This window comes from Meriones unguiculatus, chromosome 1, assembly GCF_030254825.1.
Source record: "Meriones unguiculatus strain TT.TT164.6M chromosome 1, Bangor_MerUng_6.1, whole genome shotgun sequence".
Lineage (NCBI taxonomy): Eukaryota > Metazoa > Chordata > Mammalia > Rodentia > Muridae > Meriones > Meriones unguiculatus.
The window spans coordinates 99,088,586-99,114,662 of NC_083349.1; the positions used below are offsets into that span (position 1 = coordinate 99,088,586).

General features: G+C 44.8%; 1 protein-coding gene and 1 long non-coding RNA gene across 3 annotated transcripts in view; one reads left to right on the forward strand and one right to left on the reverse strand.

Annotated features, from left to right (window-relative positions):
- Galm (galactose mutarotase) overlaps positions 1–22,400 on the reverse strand; it is a 52,193-nt gene extending 29,793 nt beyond the window's left edge. The window contains exons 1-3 of one of the 2 annotated variants that reach the window (XM_021634372.2): positions 21,970–22,289; positions 11,914–12,068; positions 5,084–5,290 (exon numbers count right to left, since the gene is read on the reverse strand). In XM_021634372.2, coding sequence (XP_021490047.1) covers positions 5,084–5,290; positions 11,914–12,068; positions 21,970–22,159 — 552 coding nt within the window. In that variant the 5' untranslated portion in view covers positions 22,160–22,289. Of the gene's footprint in view, positions 1–5,083; positions 5,291–11,913; positions 12,069–21,969 lie in introns of both variants that reach the window. The other variant, XM_060364030.1, reaches the window with a different exon arrangement.
- A 149-nt stretch (positions 22,401–22,549) lies between these two features.
- LOC132646337 (uncharacterized) overlaps positions 22,550–26,077 on the forward strand; it is a 39,948-nt gene continuing 36,420 nt past the window's right edge. The window contains exons 1-2 of the long non-coding RNA XR_009584513.1: positions 22,550–22,809; positions 23,584–23,733. This is a non-coding gene — a long non-coding RNA (uncharacterized LOC132646337). The remainder of the gene's footprint in view (positions 22,810–23,583; positions 23,734–26,077) is intronic.

Sequence of the window (26,077 nt, forward strand, 5' to 3'; positions counted from 1 at the left end):
AAAAGAAGATGTACCGCTTGGGTCTTTTTTTTTTGGGGGGGGGGTTGGAGGCTGAGACAGGGTTTCTCTATGTAGTCCTGGTGTCTTGGAACTTACTATGTAGACCAGGCTGGCCTCAAACTTACAGAGTTCTGCCTGACTCTGCCTTCTGAGCGCTGGGATCAAAGGGTGTGCCACCACACCTGGCTACTGGGTGTTATTTTACATTTTGCTTTCTTATCTTCTGCAAAAATGTCTTCAAACACTGACTGCTGACTGATAGCTGTGATTAATAAGGTCACTTAAGGGTAGGTAGACAGAACCTCCATAGAGCCAGCAAGTTTGGAAGAAACTGTCAAATGTAATTGTAGGGTGGGCAAGGTGGCTCAGCGGGCAAAGGCACATGGTGCCAAGCCTGTCCCCAGGACCCAAGGGGTAGAAGGAGAGAATCAACTCCCATAAGTTGTTCTCAGGTCTCCATACATGGTTTATGGTAAGCATGTGTGCATATATATATATATATATATATATATAATATTCAACAACAAAAAATGGCCTTAGTATACAACAGTCTCACATACAAGATAAAGAGAAGTGGGGGTGGGGACACGAGTCTTGCAGAGCCAGGGATCACTTCCAGGTTCGTTGGAGAAGGCCATCTGCCACTCTTCTCTGGCTTAGCTCCTACCCATAGGACACATTCCCTGTCACACAACAGGGGCCAGACTTGCAGTCCCTGCTCCTGAGAGCTTGTTCTTTGGGACAGAACCAGCTAGTCTAGGAAGCCCAGGTTAGAGATCAGAAGGTCCAGGGTTGACCCAGTTCCGCCTTTTGCTGGGTGTCCCCAGGGAATTTTAAATACAAAGTCTTCTGGAGCCGTACTTGTTTTGGTAGAAAACTAGGAGATACCCCCACTTTTCCCAGGGTTCTTCTGAGGTACAGTTTAGTTAAGGAGATAGGTGTTTGTAAATTGGAAAATCCTTTTATAATATGAAACCATGTAAGGATTTATTTTTTTATTTTCAGTATCTCAAAGCCACACAATGGAAAATGAGAAAGAGGAGTCAAATGTGAGCTTTCACTTTTATGGTCACTCAAAAAATCAGCTAAACCAAGGTTTCTCAGCTGGGATGATTTTGCCTTGCAGAGGGACATCTGCAATATCTTGAAACATAGGACTGATGCTTCCTGAGCTGGAAAAGGCCAAGGAGGCCACCAAACACCCTACCTGCACGCAAGTCCCCGTGAGCCCCTACTACCACCAAGAATCACCCCACCCAAAATTTCAGTGCCAATTTTGAGAAACCTTGAGCATAGCTCAGCAGAAGCTCTGCCAGGTTCCAGAGAAGCAAGAGGGGGCTAGGTGGACATCAATCTTTATAGTCAGAAAGACTCAGGGGGGCCGAAGTTCAGGGACTGTCTATCTAAACACAGTGGAGATGGGTTTCATTACACTGTGCTGGAGGCCCTGCCAATGAGTTAGCACAGAAGGCTGCAAATGATGTCTCAGCTGCACTAGATCAGGAGTCAAACACAAGAGCCAGGCTCCCTACCTCCTCCACCACCCTCTGCACACACAACCCTGCTAACATCAGCGAGGGAAGCCTGGTGGAGACAGTCACTCTCTAGACTACTGGCCCAGCCTGTGTCCAGCTCTTCACTCTCCGTCCCCAGAAACAGGCCTCTTTGCTGCCATTCCTTCACAGATAAATACCTACTTATAGGTGGAATACTGTTTTGGTGTCTATGGCTCTAGACTGATCTCTTCTGTTCTGGAACCTCACACATCCCACAGAGGACATTTTCAGGCCTCCCATCCACGTCACAACATGATGCTCTTGATCGTGTCTAAGTCACTAGATCAGCGATTTGGTCCTTTCTATTGTAGGGTAGAGAACTGTTTGACTTCATACAACTCTCCGGTAGAGAAACACCTCGCTCGTTGCCATGGCTTTCCCAATAGTAGCAAAGCTGCTGAGGAACTTCCTTGACTCTTTTTCTTTCTTTTGTTCTTTCAAAAACATTTTTTTTAAAGCACTAAGGCAGGAAGAAAATCAACCAACATGAAAACCACACACCAAACAGATGGATGCGTTGGAGACATTAGGAAGAGGAGAGGCAATGTGTACTGGGAGCCCATTCTCTGAACAGCCCAGACATTTCTTCACTGAAAGAAACAAACACATTTTCTGTGTCTTTTGTTCTGGAAAATACAGTGTTCTACATTGGTGGAAGATTACTGTCAGATTCACTTCCTTTCCAGGCTGTTGAAAACTTGGCACGAAACACTGGTTCCCAGACAGACCTTGAGACAGGTCTCTGAATTCAGTGGGGTTTTTTGTTTGTTTTGTTTTTGTTTGTTTGTCCTGGTAGTTTCCTTTGACTGTTGCTTGATGTTAACTGTTTACACGCAGAGTCCATCATGATTGGCATGGGCTTTAAAGACCTTTTTGTGCATCGCCATGACTACTGCCCAATTCAGCTCCTAATGACTCTGGCAGGGTTAGAGGTAAAAGCCAAGAGATTTCTACCCTAAAGTCACAGTGACTCTTCTCCATCAGCTCCTTTGCTCCTGGAGGAAATCAGACTTGTGGACTAACGTTAACTAGATTCAGGTCCTATATTCATATATTCACCAAACCCCAAAGGCAATCATTCTGTTTTAATCTCCTCGCCGGCAGTTGGGTTAGGTAGAGCTAGAACATGGGTTACACTTTTGGCTGATGAAATGTGAAACAAAGCCTTTGGGGATGCTTCTAGACAATGCCCTGTTTGTTTCTTAGAAAAGGAATAGTAGAGATATGAAAAGGAAGAAGTCAGACCAGGTGCAGTAGTGCACGCCTGTGACCCCAGCACTCAGGGAGGCAGAGGCAGGCAGATCTCTGTGAGTCTGAGGCCAGCCTGGTCTACAAAGTAGAGAAACCCTGACTCAAAAACCCAAAATAAATAAATGAGGACAGGAAAGGAATAAGTCCTGTTTTATTTGTGGAAATGAGTATATCAGTGAGACTCCTGGAGCTATTCTTTGATTATGAGAAAACAAATCTGAATGCCAAAAGCCCAGATTTTTTGGGTTTTTGATTGATGGCACATCAATTGATGGCACATCTATCTCATCACATCAGAACCACACTGCTTCCTCTCCATCTCAAACCCTCCCTGATATCTTTCATAGCTCTTTAGGTAAAGTTTCAATTAAAATCATGGTGCCTGAGTTTTTCAGTAGGCACAGGCTTGGACAGAAAGATAAAAAGCAAAAACCACCAGCAACTTTCATACCTTTTCCATTCTTTGAAAAACATGATTCCCCACCACCACTGAGGACCCCAACCTTGAAACTTAAAGGTGGTAACCTGAAGCTCAGGCCCCAGACTAGAAAATCCTATTTATTGATTTAGAAGATGGGCATGGCAGTTCACACCTGTAATCACAACAGTTGAGAAACCGAGGCAGGAGGATTGCTGTGAGTTCCAGACCAGCCTGGGTTACAGAATGAGACCCTCCCTGAAAACAAACAAACAAGTACAAGAAGAGTCATCTTTGTTAGCCTGAACTTTGTAGATTCAGAATCTACAATTATCTGCCATTTATGTACAAGTATCTGCTATTTCAGGAAACTATCACCAGCAAATCAGCAGTAAACCCCCAAAAAAGGTAAAAAAGGGAAGCTATCACCAGTTGGTCATGACCACCAGCCTGTAGGAAATCGTGTCAACATGATTCAAGTGATTTGATAAACTGAATTCTTCAGATGAGGAGGAAGTCATAGAGATAGAATCTGCAGTTTGGCTCCATATTTTATTGAATCATGGAACAGCCTCTTCAATGGGTTAAAACAATTAGGAGGTAATGACTCAGCTTACCGGGGACTGCTAACAATGGAAGGGGCTATCAGTGGCTCAGATGTTGTTAAGGGTCCTGCTACTGGTCCCCCTGTTGGTTTCAATGTTTTTTACCAACAACTTCATAAAGCGCTTTGAACAAGCTAGACACAGGTAAAGACCGAATGAGCCAGAGAATGAGAAGGAGCCAGAAGATTAGCGCAGATTTCTAGAGTTAGTCTGAGGCCAAGCAGAGCAATTCAGAGGCTGAGACAAGAGCCAGATTGAGTAGCTGGCAGAGGGGTTTGAGCCAGAACAGCTCAGTTTGTTCCAGCCAGCTATGAGTTCGGAACAAAAAAAAAGGGTGAGCTTATTAAGTAGTAAGTCTCAGAAGCTGAAAACATTCTAGGCCTAGGTTAGATTGTACAGAGGCTGGAAGTTTCCAGGACTAGGCCTAGGATAGCAGCCAGAGGCAGTTAGCCTCCGAGACAACAACTGAACCAGGCGAATAAAAGTTCCTTTTACGGGCACTATTATGAAACTAAGAACACAGGTCTTCTAAGTTCAAGTCCAGTGCCCTGTCCACTGCACAGCGCAGGGCAAGAATGACCACCAGAAGCCCTGAGAGAGGCTGTAGGACCACAGCCGAAGCATAGGCACCCCTCCCCACCCCCGCAGCATATTTAGAGGGGCTGAGGCAAACATGATCACTTCCAACATTTAAGGATGAAAGCCACCTTAGATGGGAGTAATTCTGGGGGCAGCAGAAGGACACAGGGAGCAAATGTGCATACATACAACTAGATGAAAGGGAATTCTTGAAACAACCAGTCACTTGTCTGCATCACATGGGAAATGGCTGCTTCCCTCGGCAGGATGACATATCCACCTGTTCTTCTTCAATGACTTTCTTTTTACTGAGCATCTATTTAAAGCCAGATACTCTGCTAGGCCCTTTTGATCACTGAGAGCATGAGTTCATCTCCATGATGGGCTTGTCTCTCCAGCCACACCCCTTGGTCATCCTTCCAGCACTCCGGCTGCAGCAGGAGAGATGTGAGTTCACTTTACCTGGCCCGGTGTTTGTGGTACCCGCCTATGATCCCAGCACTCAGGAAGCAGAGGCAGGCAGATCTCTGTGAGTTTGAGGTTAGCCTGGTCTACAGAGTGATTCCAGGACAGCCAAGGCTATACAGAGAAACCCTGTCTTGAAAAAGAAAAACAAACCCAAAAAAACAAAAATAAGAATAAAAATTAAAAAAAAAAAAACAAAATTCACTTACCTGGCCCGCTAGGTTGAAATAAGAATGGTTGGTGAGATTAACCGGCGTGGTCTGGCTGGCCTGTGCTCTGTAGTTGATTACAAGCTCTCCACCATCCAGGGTATACGTCACCCAGACTTTCAACTCTCCAGGGTAGCCTTCCTCCCCATCTGGACTGACTCGAGAGAACTGGACGCCGTTGGACAACACCTGAGGGGTCCAGAGGACCTAAAAGAAGTGTTTAAAGCTGCTTCACCACTCTATCCCCATTGAAATGCCACATTTCAATATTTAAAGAGCACAGAATCTAGAAAGGGAGCTGGTGATTCAGAAATAAAGACTGCCGAATAATAGCCTGGAGCTTAACTCTTCTAAAACTCTTTTATACAGAGAGAGATGGCTTTTGAGAAAAAAGTTTCCTCTTCATCTACTTGCATTTCCTATATTTTCTTCTCCTCCTAACTTTATGTATCTATGTTTTCCTTTATTTTTCTCCTTTGGCTTTTTTTTTTTTTTTAAGATTTATTTATTTACTTTATGTACATGAGTTTTCTGTTTTCCTGCATTTCAGAAGAGGGAATCAGATCCCATAACAGATGGGTGTGAGCCACTATGTGGTTGCTGGGAATTGAACTCATGACCTCCGGTAGAGCAGCCAGTGCTCTTAACCTCTGAGCCATCTCTCCAGTCCTTTCCTGTCCCTTCCCCACCCCTCCTTTTTTTCTGTTTTTTGAGATAGAGTTTCTCTGTATAATCCTGGCTGTCTGTCTGGAACTCATTCTGTAGATCAGGCTGGCCTTGAACTCAGAGATCTGCCTGCCTCTCCCTCTGAAGTGAGGGAAGATTAAAGGCATGGCACCACCACCACTGGGCTTTGATGTGTATTTTAACTTAGACTTCCAGTCTGACAAATTAAAGACATCAAAACCTACTTGTAATATTTAAAGATAAGCTTGGGGCCGGGGATGCAGCTCAGCTGGCAGAGTGATTACCCAGCATGCATAAAACTCTGGCTTCAATTTCTAGGACCAAATAGATGTTGGCATTGTAATGCATGACTATAACCTCAATGTTTGGAAGGCAGAGGCAAGAGGATCAAGAGTTCAAGGTCACCCTCAGCTCTTAGGGAGTTCAAGACCAGCCATGACTGCATGAGATACTATCTTCCAAAACAAAAACTTAACCAACCCTCTCTACTGGGGTTGTGTACATAGACTATTCTTCTAGTGTTGGAACACAGGTCCTTGCTCATGCTAGGCAAGTGTCCTCCCACTAAGCTACACTCCCAACCCTCTGTAAACATGTGTCTAAATACTCTGAGGTTGGCCATGCCTCCTGGGCAGGGGTTAAAGCAAAGAGCATGCTTATTCCATTTGGAAGAGTTCCAAGCCACAAGTAAGGAGTCCTGATTTAGGGACCAAGGTGTCCCTAGCTCAGTGTGTGGCTTTGGGAACCAACTTTTCCCTAAAATAGAGGTGCTGAAGAAATGATCCTGAAGGGTCTTCTTATTTTAGCAAACATAATTCTAAGAAAGGTAAGAACTATGGAGACGTTCTCCAAAAGAGCTTTTGCAAACAGAAATGGGAATCCTGGGATTCAGTGGAGCCTCTCAGCTTTGCCGAGGAGTCCTTGGCTCGTGTGGCTAGTAAAGGGAAAGCCAACATTTACCGAGGGCCCGTTATTCGCCACACCTGACCAGCAACTTCACATGGACTGTGTCACTGTCTTAGAGCAGACTCACAGGGGCACCATTCTTAAAGGACCAGAGAACCAAAGCTCAGGAAAAAAGGAAGCCAGTTATACGTGTCATTTTGGGGGATAAAAAAAAGAAGAAGAAGAAGCTGGGTGGTGGTGGCACATGACTTTAGTCCCAGCACTCGGGAGGCAGAGGCAGGCAGATCTCTGAGTTTGAGGCCAGACTTGTCTACAGAGTGAGTTCCAGGACAGCCAGGTATATACAGAGAGACCTTGTCTAAAAACTCCCCTCGCTCCCCCCCCCCAAAAAAAAAGAAAAAGAAAAAAAATTCCTCAAATGGATAAACTTCGCCTCAGGTTACCTGAACCAGAGCCTGTGCCTGCTCCCTTGTCCTACAAATATCAAAATGACTTGGCCACAGTCTCATTCCTGTGGAGTTCTGGATAACTGGTGAAGGGCTGATTGTAACTAAAGAACTTGTGTTTGTCAAGGTGCTCCTTGGCTGCTTATCTATTCTACCTGAGTCACCTGGAGTAAAGTGTTTGGTTCATCCAGGTGTAGGTCCGCAGTTGGACACTGATCACTTCTCATAGCTCCAACTACTTCTGTCATCTCAGTCCTGAGTTCAATGTCAGGTTGCCTGCTTCTACCCCCCCCCACACACACACACTGCAGGACAGAAGGGAACCTTAGAGTACTTCATGGTTTAAAGGGAGGTAAGTGTGGAACCCTGCCTAAGAGCAAACGTGTGATGAGTGCAGAGCTAGGATTCAAGATCAAGTCCACCTGCCTACGCTAGTTCACATTCTGCTTTCGGCAAACAGGCACGGCAGCACACACCTGTAATCCCAGCTCTCAGAGAGGCAGAGGTAGGTGGATTGTTGCGAGTTCCCGGCCAGGCTGGTCGACAAAGTGGGTCCAGGATGGCCAAGGCTACACTGAGAAACCCTGTCTCCAAAAACCAAAAACCAAAAGTAAAAATAGTTTATTTCAATTAAAAAAAAAATGTATGTGTATCTGTAGGGGCTCTGTGGAGACCAGAGAGGGAGTCAGCTTTCCTGGAGCTGGAGTTAAAGGCAGTTATGAGCCACCTGACATAGTGCTGGGATCTGAACTTAGATCCCCTTGAAGAGCAGCAAGTTCTCTCTCTCTCTCTCTCTCTCTCTCTCTCTCTCTCTCTCTCTCTCCAGGGTTTCTCTAAGTAGCCCCTGGCTGTCTTGGACCTTTGTGTAGACCAGGCTGGCCTCACACACACGCGAGATCCAGCTGCCTCTGCCTCCTAAGTGTTTGGACTACAGGCATGTGACAATACCAGTGCTCTAAACCACTGGGCCATCTCAGCAGACTAAATATTCCCTTTTTTAAAGAAATTAGGGGTAGGCTATAGGTTTAGGTGTAGACTGGCCTCGAATTTGTGATCTCTTTCTTGCCTTTCCCCTCTCTCTGATATGCATGACTTCAACTGACCAAATCTCCATTTTTCTTAACAGAACAGTTGGGGCTAAACCATGTCACTCCAAATAGAGTTAAAGATTAATAACCTGTTGGACCGGAGGAACAGCCCATGAGGCCAGGTCTTGTCTATTCAGCTGGCAGCAGGGTCTTCTCTTACACAGTGTGCATTCGACAGGAAGGGAAGCCCAGCAGGGATGGAGGCCTTTGCGGCCCCCACAGTGAAAGACACTGCACTGAGAACAAATTCCCTGACATTAGAGGGACGATGCCCTAATTAACCCTCAGAAACGGTAAACTTTCGAGGCATTAGAAAATAGGAAGTCTAGGGCATGGAGAATTGGCTCCGTGGTTAAGAGCACTTGTTGCTCTTGCAAAGGACCCAAGTTCAATTCTCAGCACCCACATACTGGCTCACGACCACCCACAATTCCAGTCTCAGGGGGTCTCACACCCTCTTCCAGGCATGCAGGGCACAGGCATGCAAATAACACCCATCCACATAAAATAATTAAAGCTATGAACAAAACATAAAAGAACCTAGGGGTAGCAAGCCGGTTTTGTGGGCAAAAGCATTTGCATGGCAAGATGGTTCTGTGAGCAATAGCAAAACCAGAGCTCCACTCCTACAACCCACAGTGGAAGGGGGAACGGATTTCTACAAGTTGTCCTATGACCTCCACATGCGCAGTTGGTACATACACACAGATACACACACACACGCACACAAGGGTGTGACCATGTGCACTTGAGAGCACACACATTCGTATACACGCCAAGATACATACATACATACATACATACAGATAAACACAAAACTAATAAATAAATAAATACATAAATACATAAATAAATTTTGTTTGTATTTTTTAAGACAGGGTTTCTGTCCCAGACTCACTTTGTAGACCAGGCTGGCCTTGAACTCACAGAGATCCACCTGCCTCTGCCTAATAAATAAAATTTTAAATAAATTAAGGAAGCCTGTTACAAGTGTAACCTAATGAAAAAAAAAACTTTAAAAAAATTCCCAAAATGGAAATTTTTAAGAATTAAATGTTTGAAATAAAAGGTTACTGCCTTGCCACCTAGATTTTTGACCTTCAGAGAAAGGACATAATGCCTATCCACAGGAAGACTCTCCTGGCCCACAGTTTCCAAATTTCCAGAGATTTCACATCTTTCTGGTTCTATTTCCAGTCCTGTCAGGACTCAATTTTTACCTTTTTTTAAAAAGTGTTGACATAAATAGAAAAAGCACATTATCTCCAAGCTAAATTATTTATCTACCGATGAGATCAAATAAAGAATAAAGTGTCAAATTCAGCAAGGCTCCTCCTGTTACTGTAGTAAAACTTTCTGTCCCCAATGCCCACGGCTCCATAAAAGCCAAGTCTTTCCTGCCACAGTCCTTCCCTCCAATATCCACAGATGGATGGATGTTACCTGCTCTTCAAGGGCAGCTCAAATCCACCCCCCCCCATTGCTATGTGCCTGTTCATACTCCTCCCTACAGCATCCTCCCTTTCACATCCGTGTTGCACAGTTCAGTCTGTGCTCCTCTGACAGTTGTGTAAGGGGCCACTGTTGGAGCCCCAGGAACCCAAGGCCGTTAGGCTCCCTGGCGCACAGAGAGGGGCCATACCACTAAGGGACATTGCTAAGACTGGAATATGCCATTCAAAAGTTTTGTCTGTTGGAAACTGGATTCTCAGATTCATGGTAGGGGCATTTGAGGCAAAGCACCCAAAGGGTGGTTAGGGTTGGATGAGGTCATGATAGCAAGCACAGCTCCTCCCCCCACGGTGGCTTCGGTGGTTTTGTGATAACAGGAAGAAAGCCCTGAGCTGGCACAGTTATTCTAAGACGCCTTCTCCACCTTAGGTTGACGTGAAGGGAGAGCGGCTGCCATCTGAAGCAGAACCAAGGGCTGGTGTCATGCTCTTGAAAGTCCAGCCTCCAAAACTGTGAGCTAATTTACACCTTTGTCTTAACAAATCGCCTGGTCTGTGAACTTGGTTGTGCCTCAGCTGGCAGAGTGACTACCCAGCATGCAGGAAGCCCTGGGTTCCGTCACCAGCACCACACAAAACTGGGGGTTCCCGGACTGGAGAGATGGCTCAGCAGCTAAGAGTGCCGGCTGCTCCTGTACAGGACCCAAGTTTGGTTTCTAGTACCCACACCTCGAAGCTCACGACTGCCTGTAACTGCAGTTCCAGGAGCACAACTAGAGCACCTTCTCTAGCCTCCGTTAGGCACGTGTACACACGTGTACTCTCTCTCACACACATACACTCACACAAACACACACATAAATAATAAAATAAATCTTAAACTAGCAATTCCGGCAACGGGAAGCTAGAGAAAAGACAATCAGAAATTCAGAAATATTCTCGGCCACTTAGCCAATTCAAGGCCAGCTTGAGACCCTGAGAAAGAAAGAGAAAGAAAAAAAGAAAGGAAGAAAGGAAGAAAGAAAGAAAATGGATGGAGACTATTCGACTGTGTTCATAAAGGGAGTATGTGTTCATAAATATCACAGAAAAAAACACAGTGGAACAGAAGGGGGAACAAGCTAGAACAAGCAGCTGTTTTGAGGCTCCTCTGAAGATCCCTGTCCCAACCAAGGCTGGTCCAGCTTCCTCTGGGTTGAGGTTTGTTCACAAGCCTGGAATGTTCCACAGATGCTCAGCCCTAACATGGGCGGAGCCGATACTCTCCTCTACCTTCTGCTTTTCCTGGTGTGAGAAGCACCTCACTGAGGAAAGGAAACCAATTGGGCAGTCTGGTTCTAGGCCATAGACAGGAAGCTGGAGACAGAAGTGGGGGAAACTGAGAGCACCCAACTTCCTTCAACAGGAGAGGTAGTGGCCAGAGGGAGAGAAGAAATGGCAGAGGTGGCTTTTAGCTGCCACCCATGTTCTCATCTTCTCTGGCTAGAGTCTAGGAAGTAACCTAAGCTGCACAGCCCAAAGGAAAACCCCAAAGGGGTTTTCTCCCTCACAGGTCAGTCTGTGAACTGGCCCACAGCAGGGCGCGGAAGCAGGAGGCTGGGATCTGCACACCACAGAGGTTCTGCTCCATCCACTTGCTTCCCTGTCCTTTCTCCCAGAGACTTGCTTAGGTAATGGGAGTATCTGTCTAGAAAGAGGGCCTGGAGACAACCTGAGATAGCTGTGGGGAAGAGAGCACCTCAGTGGAAGGGTAGAGCTAGGTGTGGTGCACACTATGCCTGGGGAAGGGAACCGAAGACAGAGGACAGGCGCGAGGAGGTATGTTGAGTTGGGTAGCCCCATGGCGGTCTCGGAGGACACCAGTACTTATGATGTAGGAATGAGGGCTTGGGGCCAGGCCGCCAAGCCTGGCTAGCCTACTAGGACATGTGTAGTGTTTTGGGACCTCGGCGTTCTCATTTAGTGATCACACCTGGTTTTAATGAGGACCAGAGAAAATGGATGCAAATGCCTGTGCAGTAAGTCTTAGGAGTGATCATTAATCCGTGTTTCTGCAACCCTGATGCTAATTAGCACTGTGAAAGCCACACTCTGTCTTCCCAAGCCCAAGTTTGTCTGAGTGTGGAGGTAACCTCTTTCCTGGATCCTCCACCATACCAGTGCTCCCTGGCCTGGGATTACGTCTGGCAAATACAGGCTTTGGGGGACTTGAAAATGTGCCAAGAGGGGCCCCTGCCACACGCCCAACTCACCTTATCAAACCCCCTGAATCCTCCATGGAGACTGTTGGGCTCCTTGTTAATGGGCAGGTGGTACTCTTTCCCATCCACCGTGAATCTTCCTTTGGCAATTCGGTTGGCTACCCTCCCAACCACGGCTCCAAAATAGGGCTGCTTCTGCAGGTAGCCTGCACAGACAGACAGGACATAATAGCATTTCTTAAAAAAAAAAAAAAAAAAACAAAGCATCCAACGTTAAGAGGCTCACACCGCTGCCTCCTGCATTCTTCTGAGGGAAACTACAAGGATGTGTCAGTTGTCCATAGCCGGGTCCAAGCTCAAGCTCAATCAAAGGCAAAAAGACTCGGTCATTTTGGCTATGTAGGCCACCTGGGCCTCAAATTTGAGATCTTCCTACTTCAACCTCCTACTGCTGGTATTAAGGGTATCACAGAAATTCACCACTACCTTCATACCTACCTTCATACCTACTTCAAGATGGTATTGTTACACAGGACTTCTTCCTTCTAGGGATAGTGGGATGGTTTAGTGGGTAAAGGTGCTTGCTGTACAGAGGTGCAAGCCTGGCCACCCAAGTTGGTCCCCAGAGCCTACAGATTAAAGGAGCGAATTGACTCAACCTATCTGTCCTCTGACCTACACATGGGTATGGTGACCTCTGTGCCTATGCACACACCATACAAACATATATGAACAAGAATGTTGGTATAATATTCTTGTGGAATGTACCCTTGTTCATTCAAATGCTGATTTCTCTGCCCCACTATCTGGTCTCTATCCGTACATTGCATTATGATGCTTATTCTAAGCATCACTTGTCTCAAGTTTGTGTAAACATGCCACCATTTGTCCTCTGTGTTGTCAATAAAACAGCCCCAATGCTGAGCAATGGAGAGAATTGGGTGGGACTTCCTAGTCTAGAGGGGAGAGGAAGGAAGCAAGAGAGGGGGCAGAGGTCGGCAGGAGAGAACTTCAAGTCATGTCGCAAGTATAATGGGTGAAATCTGAATGGTAGGAAACTATGCGGGCTTGGAGGTTTAGGATGGAGTAACTATTGCCCAGCATTGTGCTCTGGGTTAATTAAATAAATCCTAGTCTCTGTATGGTGACTTGGGCATACAGCTGGTTTAGTAAAAGATAAATCAATAGCAAACACAAGAATAATAAAATAATTTAATTCATTTTTTTGCATTCTTTGTTGGTTTTGTTTGTTTGTTTTTAATTTTCAAGACAGAATCTCTGTCCTGGAACTCACTCAGTAGACCGGCCTGGCACTAAGAGATTCGCATGCCTCTGCCATTAGGGACTAAGGGTATATACCATTAGGCCCAGTTTTTAAAATATTTTTTTGTTTTAATTATTTTTATCTATGTGGCTATTTTGCCTGCATGTATGTCTATTCACCATATATATATATATATATATGCCTGGTGCCCAAGGAGGCCTAAAGACAGCATTATATTTCCTGGGACTAGAGTTTCATATAGTTGTGAGCGGCCATGTAGGTGTTGGGAACTGAACTGGAGTCCTCTGGAAGAATAGCAAGTGCTCTAACTGCTGAATCTCTCAAACACCTCTTACACAGTCTTGAAAGAAAACTATGACTTTTTATTTTTTTTTAAACCATACAAGCAGGGGCTAGAGAGATGGCTCAGTTGTTAAGAATCTGTACTGCTCCTACAGAGGACCCAAATTCAGTGCTTAGCACCGTATCAGATGGCTCTCAGCCTCCTGCACCTGCAGCTCCAGAGGACCTGACAACTCTAGTCTCAGTGCTGGGACATACCCACAGACACGGACACACACACACACACACACACACACTGTAATTTATCTCCTTTAATGTGTACGGGCATTTTGCCTGCATGGTGCCATGGATGCTCTGGAACTGGAGTTACAGACAGCTGCGAGCTGCCATGTGGATGCTGGGAATTGAACCCAGGTCCTCTATAGGAGGAGTAGCTAGTGCTCTTAACCACTGAGCCACTTTCCAGCGGCTGCCAAAATTTTTTAAACTTCAAAAATACTTAGGAAAGAAAAATATCCTTTAAAGAAGGTTAAGTAAAACACAAGGGTGTATGACAGGCTTGGCAGAAACACAGAATGCCCAAGTAAACTCGCATTTCAGATAAGCAATGAATTGTGTTTTTTTTTTTTTAGAGTTGTTTATTTATCATTTATACAGAATTCTGCCTGCATGTGTACCTGCACGCCAGATCTCACCGTAGATGGTTATGAGCCACCATGTGGTTGCTGGGAATTGAACTCAGGACCCTTTAGGAAGAACAGCCAGTGTTCTTAACCTCTGAGCCATCTCTCCAGCCCGCAATGAATTGTTTTAACATACATATGTTCATAGTACTAATAGACAGTCTAGGCTGCTGAATGCTAAGCAAGCATTCTACCAGCTGAGCTATATCCCAACCCCACACACATTCATTAAAGATAATTATGCCAGCCGCATTCTTCTGCAACTTTTCATTTATCCAAAAGTCTGAACAGGTGCCCACCCCTAACATAACTACCTACCATACTCCTCTTGATGGTTACAAAGTACCCTGATGAACACAAATATCCCTGGGCTTTAGGGCAGGTGCTATTAAACACAAAGTTGTTCGTTGTAATTATGACTTTGAACATAAGCATATTGCAGCATTCCCCACCTCTTTATGTTCCTTTGCGCTTGATTTACAATAGAAAATACTAAGGATTTTTTTTTGCAAGTTTTGTTATTGTTGTGTACACTAATAATTCCATTTTCCATGCGTGGTAGTGGCCCACGCCTTTAACCCCAGCACTCAGGAGGCAGAGGTGCATTGTTATCTAAATTCAAGCCCAGCCTGGTCTAGAGAACAAGTTCCAGAACAGACAGGGCTACACAGAGAAACCCTGTTTCGTGGGGTTGGGGTGGGGAGACAAAAAGAATTTCATTTTCCTTCCCCAAGGCACTGTACCACCACCACCGCTTCTGAGGAGCAGAGAATGGCATTCAAGAACGAAAACTCTTTTTCCCCACTTGTAGAAGAGTCTCAGGATACAAACCCTGAATGGATCAGGCCAGTGGCAGGTCACAGCTTCCCATTGCCCACCTGGTTGGGCATAAGCCAAACACTAACCGTTCTCTTTCAAGTCCCCTGTTCTGTTTTCTTCCCTGCTAATCTGTGATGCTTCCAAGTTTCACCCTGAAAGTTGTCCCTGCTGACAATCACTGAGCCGTTTCTAAGTCCGAGACACTCTGTAAGAACTCTGCATCTCCCTGGAGTACTTCAGCAAGGGAGATGCTCTTATTACCTTCATTTTACAGAAAAGTTAAATAATTTGCCCCCAAACACCATTGAGTGATAAAATCCAAACTTGAATCTTTAAAGTCTGGCTCCAGTTTATGTGTCTGTGTTTCTCCCTTTTAGGCAGGATCATTACAAGGCAGGTCTAGCCTGGCCTTGTAATCCTTCTTTTTCTACTTCCCAAATGCTGGGATTATTGGTCACTACGCTGTACCCTGAGTCCTTGCTCTTAAGCATATCATTCCCTGCCAATCTTCCTTCAGTATCCCAGGTGGGTCTATTCTACTCAGGACCCACCCTTCTAAGACATCAAAATCAGCAGATGTCCACAACCTCATAGAGAATAGTAAGGCATTACATATATCCTATGCATATTCTCTCAAATACTTTAAGTCACAGATTGCATATAATACTTAATACATGTAAATAGTACATAAATTGTTATAATAGTATTGTTAGACAACTGGAAAAAGTCTAAGCACTTTTAGTACAAATAAAATCCTCTCCTCCAAATAGTCTCTTTTTTGTTTTATTATTATTATTATTATTATTATTATTATTATTATTATTTGCATTTTAGTTTAGTATGTGTGTGTTTGAGGAGGCTAGAAGACCTTAAAACCGCCTGGAGTTAGCCATGGGCAATTGTGAGCCACGCACTGAAAACTGAACTTGGGAATCTGGAAGAAAAGCAGATGGCTTCCAGCTGCTGAGCCATCTCTCCAGCCCCTCTTTTCTTGTTCCTTTCTTTCTTCCTTTCTAAGCAGGGCCTCACTCTATAACCCAGGCTCCTGGGACTCTTCCTGCACTAGACTCCCAAGCGCTGGCCTTATAGACATGCGGCACTGGGAATCTCTCTCCCAAATGTTTTCAGTTCATGTTTGGCGAAAGCTGAGGTAAGACTGTTTGGAAGGCACAGGCCATTCTGGTGGCTTTACCATCTCCCTAGATAGGTGGCACTCTCTCTGTCTGCTCCCTTCTGCCTCCCACCTGCCTCCATTTCAGAAGCTGTGGTTTTAAACCCCTCATGGTGGCTAACCAGAAGGAGCCCCAAAGAGCCACACAACCTCTTTTTGGTTTTGCTTCATGTGCATTTGGGCCAGAAAGGGAATGATTCCTTTTGCACTCATCATAAGGGTCAGGTCTGACCCCCTATAACAAAAGACAGGTGAGTTAACAGAGACAAACACACCAAATGTATTTGGTCACACTCTGTGACAAAAGAGACTTCAGCCAGACTAAAAGACCTACGGTGAGCTATCCACTTTTCTGTGTTTATGTCTGATACAAGCTATGTAAAAATGTAGTTTGATAAAATGGGCTTCAGACAATATTGAGGGGCTGAAGAGGAAACCCAGCAGCGCCTGTCTGTTAGGTTCTTGCTGGCCTCTTTGGAAAGAACTCCCTCCTAAGCTTGGGGTTCTCATTTAGGGGGTCTTATGATTTATAGTCCATCACAGAGGGTCAGAGAGTTTTTTATAGCCAACTTTGAAAGATGTGAGAATTACTTTACTATGTACCATGGCTGGCTTTGAGGAAGAGGTTTCTGGTTTTTTGGGGAAGAAGTCTGTTTTTTATCCATGGTGAAGGAGTGACAGGGGGACAGGCAGAAGCTTCATTTAAAGACCTCACTGGTACATCATTTTCTGAGCCCCAGTTAGGCTCAAAAACATAAAGAAAAAAAGTTTTGGTCCTGTTCCAAAAAAAAAAAAAAAAAAAAAACAAAAAACTGAAAACTGTTTGGCTCTACCTATTTCTCAGAGATACCGTGAAGTATCTAACAAATGGGCCTGGAGCCTCCGCTCTCCCAAGCTGTGCTAGGCATTGGAGAGAGACGCATGTGAGACAGTAAAGCTCACAATCCTGAGCTTGTGAAAATCCCTTCACTGCCAACCTCTTCTGGCAACAGTCTCTCAGCCCCTGGAAAAGAAAAGCACTTGGCAGTTCTTTAGATAAATAGTTTCTAAAGACTAAACCGTAAGGGCAGAGAAACCATTATTCCCAATTGGCACTGAAACAAACACATGGACAATTACCGATGTTATGAAGCCTTCTGGTCCAGTCAGGACTAAGAACAATGACAAACTCAGATCCTTAAGTGGGCATGACTAGAAGGGTTTTGAATTGCAGAAAATATTGTTTATCATCAAAAGGTCAAAGTTCCTGGGTCAAGCTATGAATGCTACCTTAGTGAACTCAACTGCTGAACTGAAAGAATAGGCTGAGTCTGCCCTGGTTCTTGAGCCAGAATGAATTAATAAATGCTTAACAGTGGTCTATAGCCTTTTTACTCCCATGCCACCCCTATCAGGCAGCCTACAACCTTGCCAGAGGGCCCTAAAGTCTGAAGTAAAACTACTCCCTAATTTCCCTCAGAAGCTCCACCCATTGAACCACTGTCCTCAGGCTGTAAGAAAAGGACTTGAACTGACAATCACTTTAATTATGCTAGATATTATCTCCATGACATATTATCAAGAATAAGCACAATGAAATAAAATAAAAATTGTAGCAGAGTGAAAGAAGCCATTTAGGAGCAAAAGAAGGCAAAGAGATGAAAATGATTAACCGTTTTCCAGTTAGAGACTTTGCTTGTCTGGTCAAACACAGGCAGATACAGGTTCCAGTCATCTCCCTACAGCACACACTCTGACATTTAAATCGGGAGTTCTCAAAGTCCCAGCAACCCCGGGGCACTGGCAATATCAACCCTCAGTCTTTCCACTCTCCGTTCAAAATCCAAGGTATTGCCGTTTTGTTGAGTCAGGGTCTCAGGTATCCCAAGCTGACCTTGATGAAGATGATCTTAAGCTTCTGATTCCCCTGCCTCCTCTCCCAAGCGCTGGAATTATAGGCAAAACCAGCCTTGCCTGGGTTTTATGCACTAGGGATGGAATTCAAGGCTACATGTATACTAGGCGAGCACACTACCATCTGGACCCCAGCACTTTATTTATTGCCAGTCACATGCTCTACCATTGAACTGCATCCCCAGACTTCAAAGCATCAAGGGTATTTTTTTACTCTAGCCATACTGGCTCTCACTGCAGTAATAGCTGGGTATTTGGTAGTAACTGGTGGGGAAATAAAAATGGAAGGAGTCTTGTTGATTGTATATATGGGTAGGCTATTTATACCTGTGGCTTATAAGCAAATATTCTTACCACAGGCTTTGAAGACAACATGATTGTTGGTGGGTCACACAGATGATAAGAATGGGTAGGAAAAACCCACAGGAGACATTACTAATTTTTTCCAGGCTTTAACTAAATGATCATATATAATTTCCCTTTTTAGAATTCTACAGAAGATCTAATCTTCCCCGGGGAGAAATTGAACTGTTCTGACCTCTGGTCATGCCTGCTAACCAAGAAGTTTATGTAAAAATCTATCTGGGAGACCAGCAGTTACAAAAGGGGCATGTTTCACAGAATCATCAGTGTTCAGTGTTTCCTCAGACCTCGAAACATTTATGGGACAAGGTAAATCCTTTCACTCCAGATTCTTTACTTGGTTTGTTTACATAAATTTACAGGATCAAACTTTAAAAAATAAATTACAATTACTTATTTACTTATTTATTTGAGTGTATGTGGGTGTGTTCACATGTGTGTAAGTCGGAGGACACTTGCAGGAGTCAGTCCTCTCCTTCTGCCGTGCGGATCCGGGGAATCAAGCTGGGATCATCAGCCTTGGCAGCAAGCCTGACAATCATCATTTACCTGGTGAGCCACTTTGATGCTTCCATTAGCAGGTCTTCCTTTGCAGCCCCAGCTGTCCTAGAACTCACTAAGTAAATCAGGTGCCACCAGACCCACTCTTTAAAATGCTGCCATTGTTATTGTTTGTTTTTTTGAGACAGGGTTTCTCTGTGTCACGGCCGTTCGTCGGTGTCCCGGAACTCTCTTTGTAGACCAGGCTGGCCTCAAACTCACAGAGATCCGACTGCCCCTGCCTCTAAAGTGCTGGCATTAAAGGTGTGCACCACTAAGCCTGGCATCTAAAATGAGTTTTAATATACTAAAATCCACCAAGGCAGTAGCAGAAAACCGCGTTATACGTTTACAGTTGAGATAATATACTTCCTGTTGTAACGTGTGCCAACCCCTAGGTTTGACAACACAGAAAGAGCCTATGAAAACCTGAAAAACAGGACTCTACAAGGGGAACTAGGCTTCCTGTGTCATAATCTTGAAGAGAGCTGACATTTCAGGAAGCATTATTTAATATTCTATAGGTGTTTTCAACTTCTCTTTTGAAAATAGCTTTCTCTCCTTTTAGAGTAATTCAGTATTCAAATTACAGCTCAGGAATGAAAATGTCCATCTTGATACAGTGCTAAGAGTATTTTAAGAGTTTTTCATTTGGTGAAGCTGTGATGCATTTTGATAAGAAAATGCTATAGAGATCGGTTCTCAGCCTTCCTAACACTGTGACCCTTTAATACAGTTCCTTATGTTGTGGTGACACCCGGCCATAAAATTATTTCGTTATTACTTCATAACTGTAATTTTGTGACTGCCATGAACCGTAATGTAAATATCGGACATATAGGATATCTGATCTGCCACCCACAAAGGAGTCGTGACCCACAGGTTGAGAACCACTGCCCTAGAGCCTCCTTGCCACAGGGGCCTCGACAAGAGACCTGCTGGGTTACTCTTACTTAGGGGAGCTAAGGCCTTTTGTCTAGAGCTTTTATGAAGAGGTGGGGATAATTCAGTTCTTTCACTAAGCCTCCCATAGGCACCCCAGACTGAAATGAATAGCTTAATAATTAGTACTTCCATGCCTGTAAAGAAACTGGTGGCCCCTGGCTGGCATATTCTCAGTCTCACATTTCATGGGGATCTCAAAGACAATCTTGAGATCTTGTTTCAGGTCCACTGTACTCTAACCTCTGAACTGAAAGAGGCCTGGAGTGAGGGCCTCTGTGTGTCTCAGACAGATGGTAAGAGTGGGTACCCAGCCACCAGCCCTAATTCTCTTATATGGATCAGGTTCTCCCTCCAAGCCACCGGGATAATCTCTTTGTGATTTCAGCCCACAAAAGGGCTATGGGCCCAGCAGAAAGGAGTGACTCAGCAAACTGTTTCTAAAGCCTCCTCCATCACAGTTCCTACAGACTCCCAACTCTGAAGATGTCTGATAACAGACCAAGGAATCTGGGCTCACCTTCTCCAAGTCTCCACACCTTTCCACCAGCCTGTTCCTTGCAACAGCCTTCTCAAGTTACTGAAGAAATTCTGCTGGGAATAAGATTAACCCTCCGGGCTATAAAAACATAAAGACAGGTAGGGGTGGGAATGAGGGGACAGGACAGGATAGGACTAACCAGGACAGACAGGAACCTCAGCAATACTCTTATAATGCAGTTTAACAAAAAGATGGGGGAACACATTTATTTTTGCCTAAGGGACAATTTTTTTTTTTTTTAATAAGCAAACAAAACAGGGTTTTCCTGTTGACCCCAAACCAAGTTAAACACATGAAGAACCAAGTAGGCAGAAAGAAGCGCCAAAAGGAAAACCTCAAACCTCCTCTTGTGGTAGAAAATTTGTCTACACCCTACTACTGAGCAGAGAGAATTAGTTCTGTTTCTGTTTGGCTGTTTTACTTACTTACTTTTACTTACTTACTTACTTTTCGGCCTGGTTACATGCAACGCTGAGGAATAGCAAGACGTGCTTTCTACTCCTGCTGCAAATCAAACTGCAATCCAACCACTTAATTATGTAATCGTGGGTCTAAAATCTGTCTCCCCAGTTAAACTGTAAGTTGAAAGTGACCTTTGCCTATCTTGTTGGATGAGTCCACTGCAATAACAGAGTTTTAAACGTAAGATTTAAAATAAAACCTGTGCATGTAGTAAGTGAAAACTGGGGGCTGGAGAGATGGCTTAGTGGTTAAGAGCACTGTCTGCTCTTCCAAAGGACCTGGGTTCAGTTCCCAGCACCCACATGGTAGCTCACAACTGTTTGTAACTCCAATGCTAAGGGATCTGAAACCCTCACACCAATGCACATAAAATAAATTATTATAAAAGAGAGAGAGAGAGAGAGAGAATACTGCCAGCTCTTGCCAGTAATACCAACACTAGAGAAAGTGGAAGCAGGATAACCAGTAGTTCCAAGCCAGCCTTGGCTACATAGTGCTATCCAATTCGGAGTGCCTAACACCCTGTCCAAAAAAAAAGATCCGAATTGCCCAGGATGACTATGTCCACACCTTAGACCTTATTTCCAAAGCAGTGGCTTTGTCCCCTTGCATTGAGAACATGTTCTGCCAGAAGCACTGTACCCCACAAGTGCTGATCACAGCAACCAAGCGCTCAGATGAGTTTACACCAGGCCTATATATTCTGAGGCATTTTTGCTCCAGGAGTCCTCAGAAAAAAATTCGATAAAGGGGGTGGGACTGGGATAGCAGCAGAAGCCCATCCTTGATTTTCCTTCCTCAGAAAAGAGGAACACAGCCCTGTTCGAAAGCCGCTCGAAGGAGTTTGGTCTGTCACCTGACTTCCTCGTGAACTGTGACAAAGTCTGGCTGTCCAAGAGAGGCCAAGTTCTACAGCTCTTTGCATTCCATCCGGCTCTTTCCAAACACACAATCCTGTTAGCGGTTTACCTTAGCTCATTCACACGCTTCCAAGTTAGACTGCCCTAAGCTTGGGGACCTCGGTTAGGTCCCGTGAGTGGCCGGGAAAACCCGGGATACCCGGATCAGGAGTTTGTGCGGGCTAGGTCTGGGGCCCTTCCGCAGCCCTGGGCTGGACGCGACCCACCTTCCAACTCGGCAAAGCCCAACACCACGTCCGAGGCCTCCCCCTGCCTGTCTTTGACCTGCAGAGCAGAGATCGTGCAGCCCCAGGAGAGGATGTCCACACTCAGCTGGTCTGACCGAAGCTGGAACTTCTCCACTGTCCCTCCCCCCGAGGGCAGCTCTCCAAACACGGTTCTGGTCACCGAAGCCATTGGGAAAGTTCGGGGCGAGCAGCTACTCTCTGCCGTTCAAACTCTAGCCTTGATCACGTTGGGAATGATAAAAGTTCCAGGGAGAAGGGGAGGGGCTCGGCTTAACTCCTCCCTTTATTGCCTGGATATAAGTATTTGACCACTCCTAGGGGTGCAAAAATGCTCTGGAGACTTTTCAAAACTTTCCTTTGCCTGAGGTAACCGAGAAGCAAACTTTCCACTGAAGCTTGCAGGTGTTTTCAGTCAATAACCCCGGCTGCAGTGCATGTCGGGAATGGTAGTCTTTAAGAAAATTGCAATTGCATCTTGGGGCTTGTAGTTTAAAAAAAAATCAACTATTTATTTTGCGCAGGTGCGCGCGCACCGGGCACTTTAGAGGTCAAAAGCCAGTCTCGGTTTTCTCCTTTCCCTAAAGGGCTGTGAGAAATCAACTCAGATGGGCAGTCTTAGGGGCACGCTCCTTTAAGCCATATTGCCCATCTCATGTGGTCTTTCTAAACCCCAATATCCCCAATTCTCTGCGCACCTTCACAAGATGCGCTCAGCGGACCTAGCTGGCAATTAATGCTGGTTATTAATATTGGGACAATAAAATCCTGAGATTGACCGTGGCGGCGCATGCCTTTAATCCCAGCACTCTGGAGGCAGAGGTAGGATTTCTGTGAGTTCGAGGGCAGCCTGATCTATAGTGTGATTCCATCGCAGACTCCTCGGCTGACTGATGGTCCATTTTTGTTTTTTGTTTGATTGTTTGTTTTTGTTTTGGTCTCAAAGAATTACGGCCTAGTGTGGGTCCTCTGACTGTCAATCTGAATCTTAGGCAGGCCAGACACAGAGGGTAGGCCCTCCTGTGTGTAATCAGAGAGAGCCTCTGATAGCTGCCCAAAGCATCTTTAAGATAGGATAATGGGCAGGGCAGTGGTGGGACATGCGTTTAATCCCCATACACATCTACAATCCTAGCACTCCAGGAGGCAGAGTCAGGCAGATCTTTGTGAGTTCAAGGCCAGCCTTGTCTACAGAGCGAGTTCTAGGACAGCCAGAGATACAGAGAAAGACCCAGTCTCAGAAAACAAAAACAAACAAACAAAAAAATGAAAGACAGAAAAGAAAAAGAAAGGATTAATGAAAAAAGAAAAAAGAGAAAAGGGATTAATGGTGTCTGTTTCATAAACAAATGAATTAAAAAGAAGGAATTAAGGGAGCAGGTGTTTATTGCAGTCCAAGTACCAGGTAAGTGCCAGGTACTTTTTCTTTTTTTTTTTTTTTTATCCTTTGCAAGTTTAAGTGTGCACAGGTTAAGTGTGTAAAGGTCCTTACTTTAGTGTGCCTTAGTTATCAGCTACCTGCAATTTCTGACTCTGGGAGCCTAAGGTGATAATAGAAATCTTCATGTTTTAGACTTACTTATTTTATGTTTTCAGTGTTTTGCCTGCAGGTATGTATGTGCACCACATTCATGCTGGGTGCCCACAGAGCTCGAAAGTGGGCATTGGGTGCCCTAGAATTGGAGCTGCAGGAAGTTGTGAGCTGTCGCATGGGTGCTAGGAACTGGACACCGGTCCTCTCCAAGAGTAAGAAATGCTCTTAATTTGCTACGCTATTTCTCTAGACCTTTTTTCGATTATGTTTGTATGTGTGAGTGTGGATTTGTGCACATTTATGCAGTGCTCATGCAGAACTGAAGAGTGCATTGGGTCCATTGGAACTGCCATGGCAGGCAGTTGTGAGCCCCTTGAAAAGAGGGCTGGGGATTAAACTACCCCTAACCCTTAAAACTCCCTCTCTTGCTAGAGTAGTATTAGCTCTGATAGTTTGAGCCATCTCTTCAACCCTGGCATCTTCAATTTTCCTCACCTCTCAGGCCATATCTGGGACTAGATTTAAATAAATAGCTGTTTGGAGGTTTGATGACTTACTCTAATGTCTTTTTTGATGACCTAGGATTAAGAAAACGATGTCAGAAACCTCGATAGGACCATGAGATGAAATACAGGCACCTCTGTCTTTCATTACTGAAACTGTAGCCATAGAAGGATGCTGGCTCTAGGGAGGAGGAGAGGTTTGGGAGCCTAAAGAAGTGTAAACTTGTAAAAGGAACTTTTATTAGCTTGTTTCAGTTGTTGTCTCGAGGCTTATTGCCTCCTTCTGCTAACCTAGGCCTAGTCCTGGAAGCTTCCAGCCTTTGTACAATCTAACCTTGGGGCCTAGAATGTTTTCAGCCTCTGAGAATTACTACTTAATAAGCTCACCCTCTCCTGTGCTTTTGAACTCATAACTGGCTGGTTCAGCTTAGCTGTTCTGGCTCAAATTCCTCTCCCAGCTGACTTATTCAATCTGGCTTATTTCTTCGCCCCAAGAGTTGGATGTGTCCTATTCTGTCAAATCTTCTCTGATTTGTCACCTTTTCTGCCACACAATTAGACATCGCTTTCAAATTTGGGTGCTTTTTTTTTTTTTTTTTTTTTTTTTTTACAAACTAACTTCACCTTCATTGTTTGGGATTAAAAGTGTGTACCACCCAGCCTGGACCTAAGTGTTTCTTTCCCTGAAACTTGCTCTATACCAGGCTGGCCTTGAATTCAGAGTGCTGCTTGACTTTGTCTCCTGGAGTTAAAGGTATGCCTATATTCCAGCCGGATCACACAGACCTGGAAGGTCTTTGGATGTGACCTCTTGCTGGAGCAGCCATGTTCTGAATTAAACTTACTCTACAATAACTCACTACTTTTATATTTCTGGTCTTAGCCTCAGTGAGCACTGAAACACAGCTGTGATCAGGAAATTAGGAGAACCAAGCTCATGTTCCTGTAATCAATAAACATCATAACTGCCTCACTTGTCTCTGTCTGTGAAATCTGAAGAAGTATTAAGCATTCGTGCTACAAAGCCCCAATTCTCTATCATGAATTTAGGGGAACTCTGAGAGCAAAGGAAAAGAGTTTACAGCAGGCTTCAGTGAAGTACAACATATAATTACAAAAAGACCTGAATACGTCAAACTACGGACAGGGCTGTGCTCACACAGTAACTCAAAGCCACTGCTTTGAGTATGCTTCATCACGAACCCTTAGAGATTCTGCAAGTCTCACCAGCCCACTTAACATGTGTGCCTGACTCATACACAAGCCCTTTCAGCAATGCTGTGCTAGCAAAGATGCCTGTGATCAGGAAGACTTTTTTTTTTCTCAGCCTCCAGTTCTCAATGTTCTGCCAAGCTCGTGCTGCCACAGAAAGAAAGACACCTTGGGTGGCTAGCACCAAGAGTACTAGGGAAGCTCTTCTCGCTTGCCTTGGGGTGAAACATACCATATTTCCCAAAGATTTGAAGAGTGCATGTCTTGGTTTCCTGTCCCTGTGTGCTTGGAGTGTTTGTGTAAGCTGTAAACCTCACTTTCTTTATCCAAGTAGCCCATTTCCTTAATCTCACAGCACTACTCTTCATTCAAAGCCCAAATCTACAGCAGTGTTCACTGTCCCTAGGGAAGTCAGCATCAAAGCAGTGATGCAGTAAGGAACCATTGTTCAAGTCTACGAGGTATTTAATTGTACTTTTTGGATAAAGCCTGATGGTTATATGTTAAATGGTAAAAGATTGTGACGGCAGTTCTATAAGAAGAATAATTACTTCTCCCTCACCCAGAGGTAGAGGTGCCAGGCTGGACTGTTGACGAATAAGGCTTGCATCTTTTCTGTGGGTGGGTGCATGGTGCCCTAAACAGGCCCAAGGCCTGAGGAGATGTGAGCCCATGGACCCTGTCTCCTCATGCCTCACAGAAACTTCAGGTCTACTCCCATGACCTCAGCTCCAGCATTCATAAAGATGGCTCTGAAGCCTTAAGCCATTGGCAGGCTGCTGCAATAGGAAACTCTCTGTCTGGAAAGAGATCAGACTGACCTGTTACTGCCTCCCTGTTC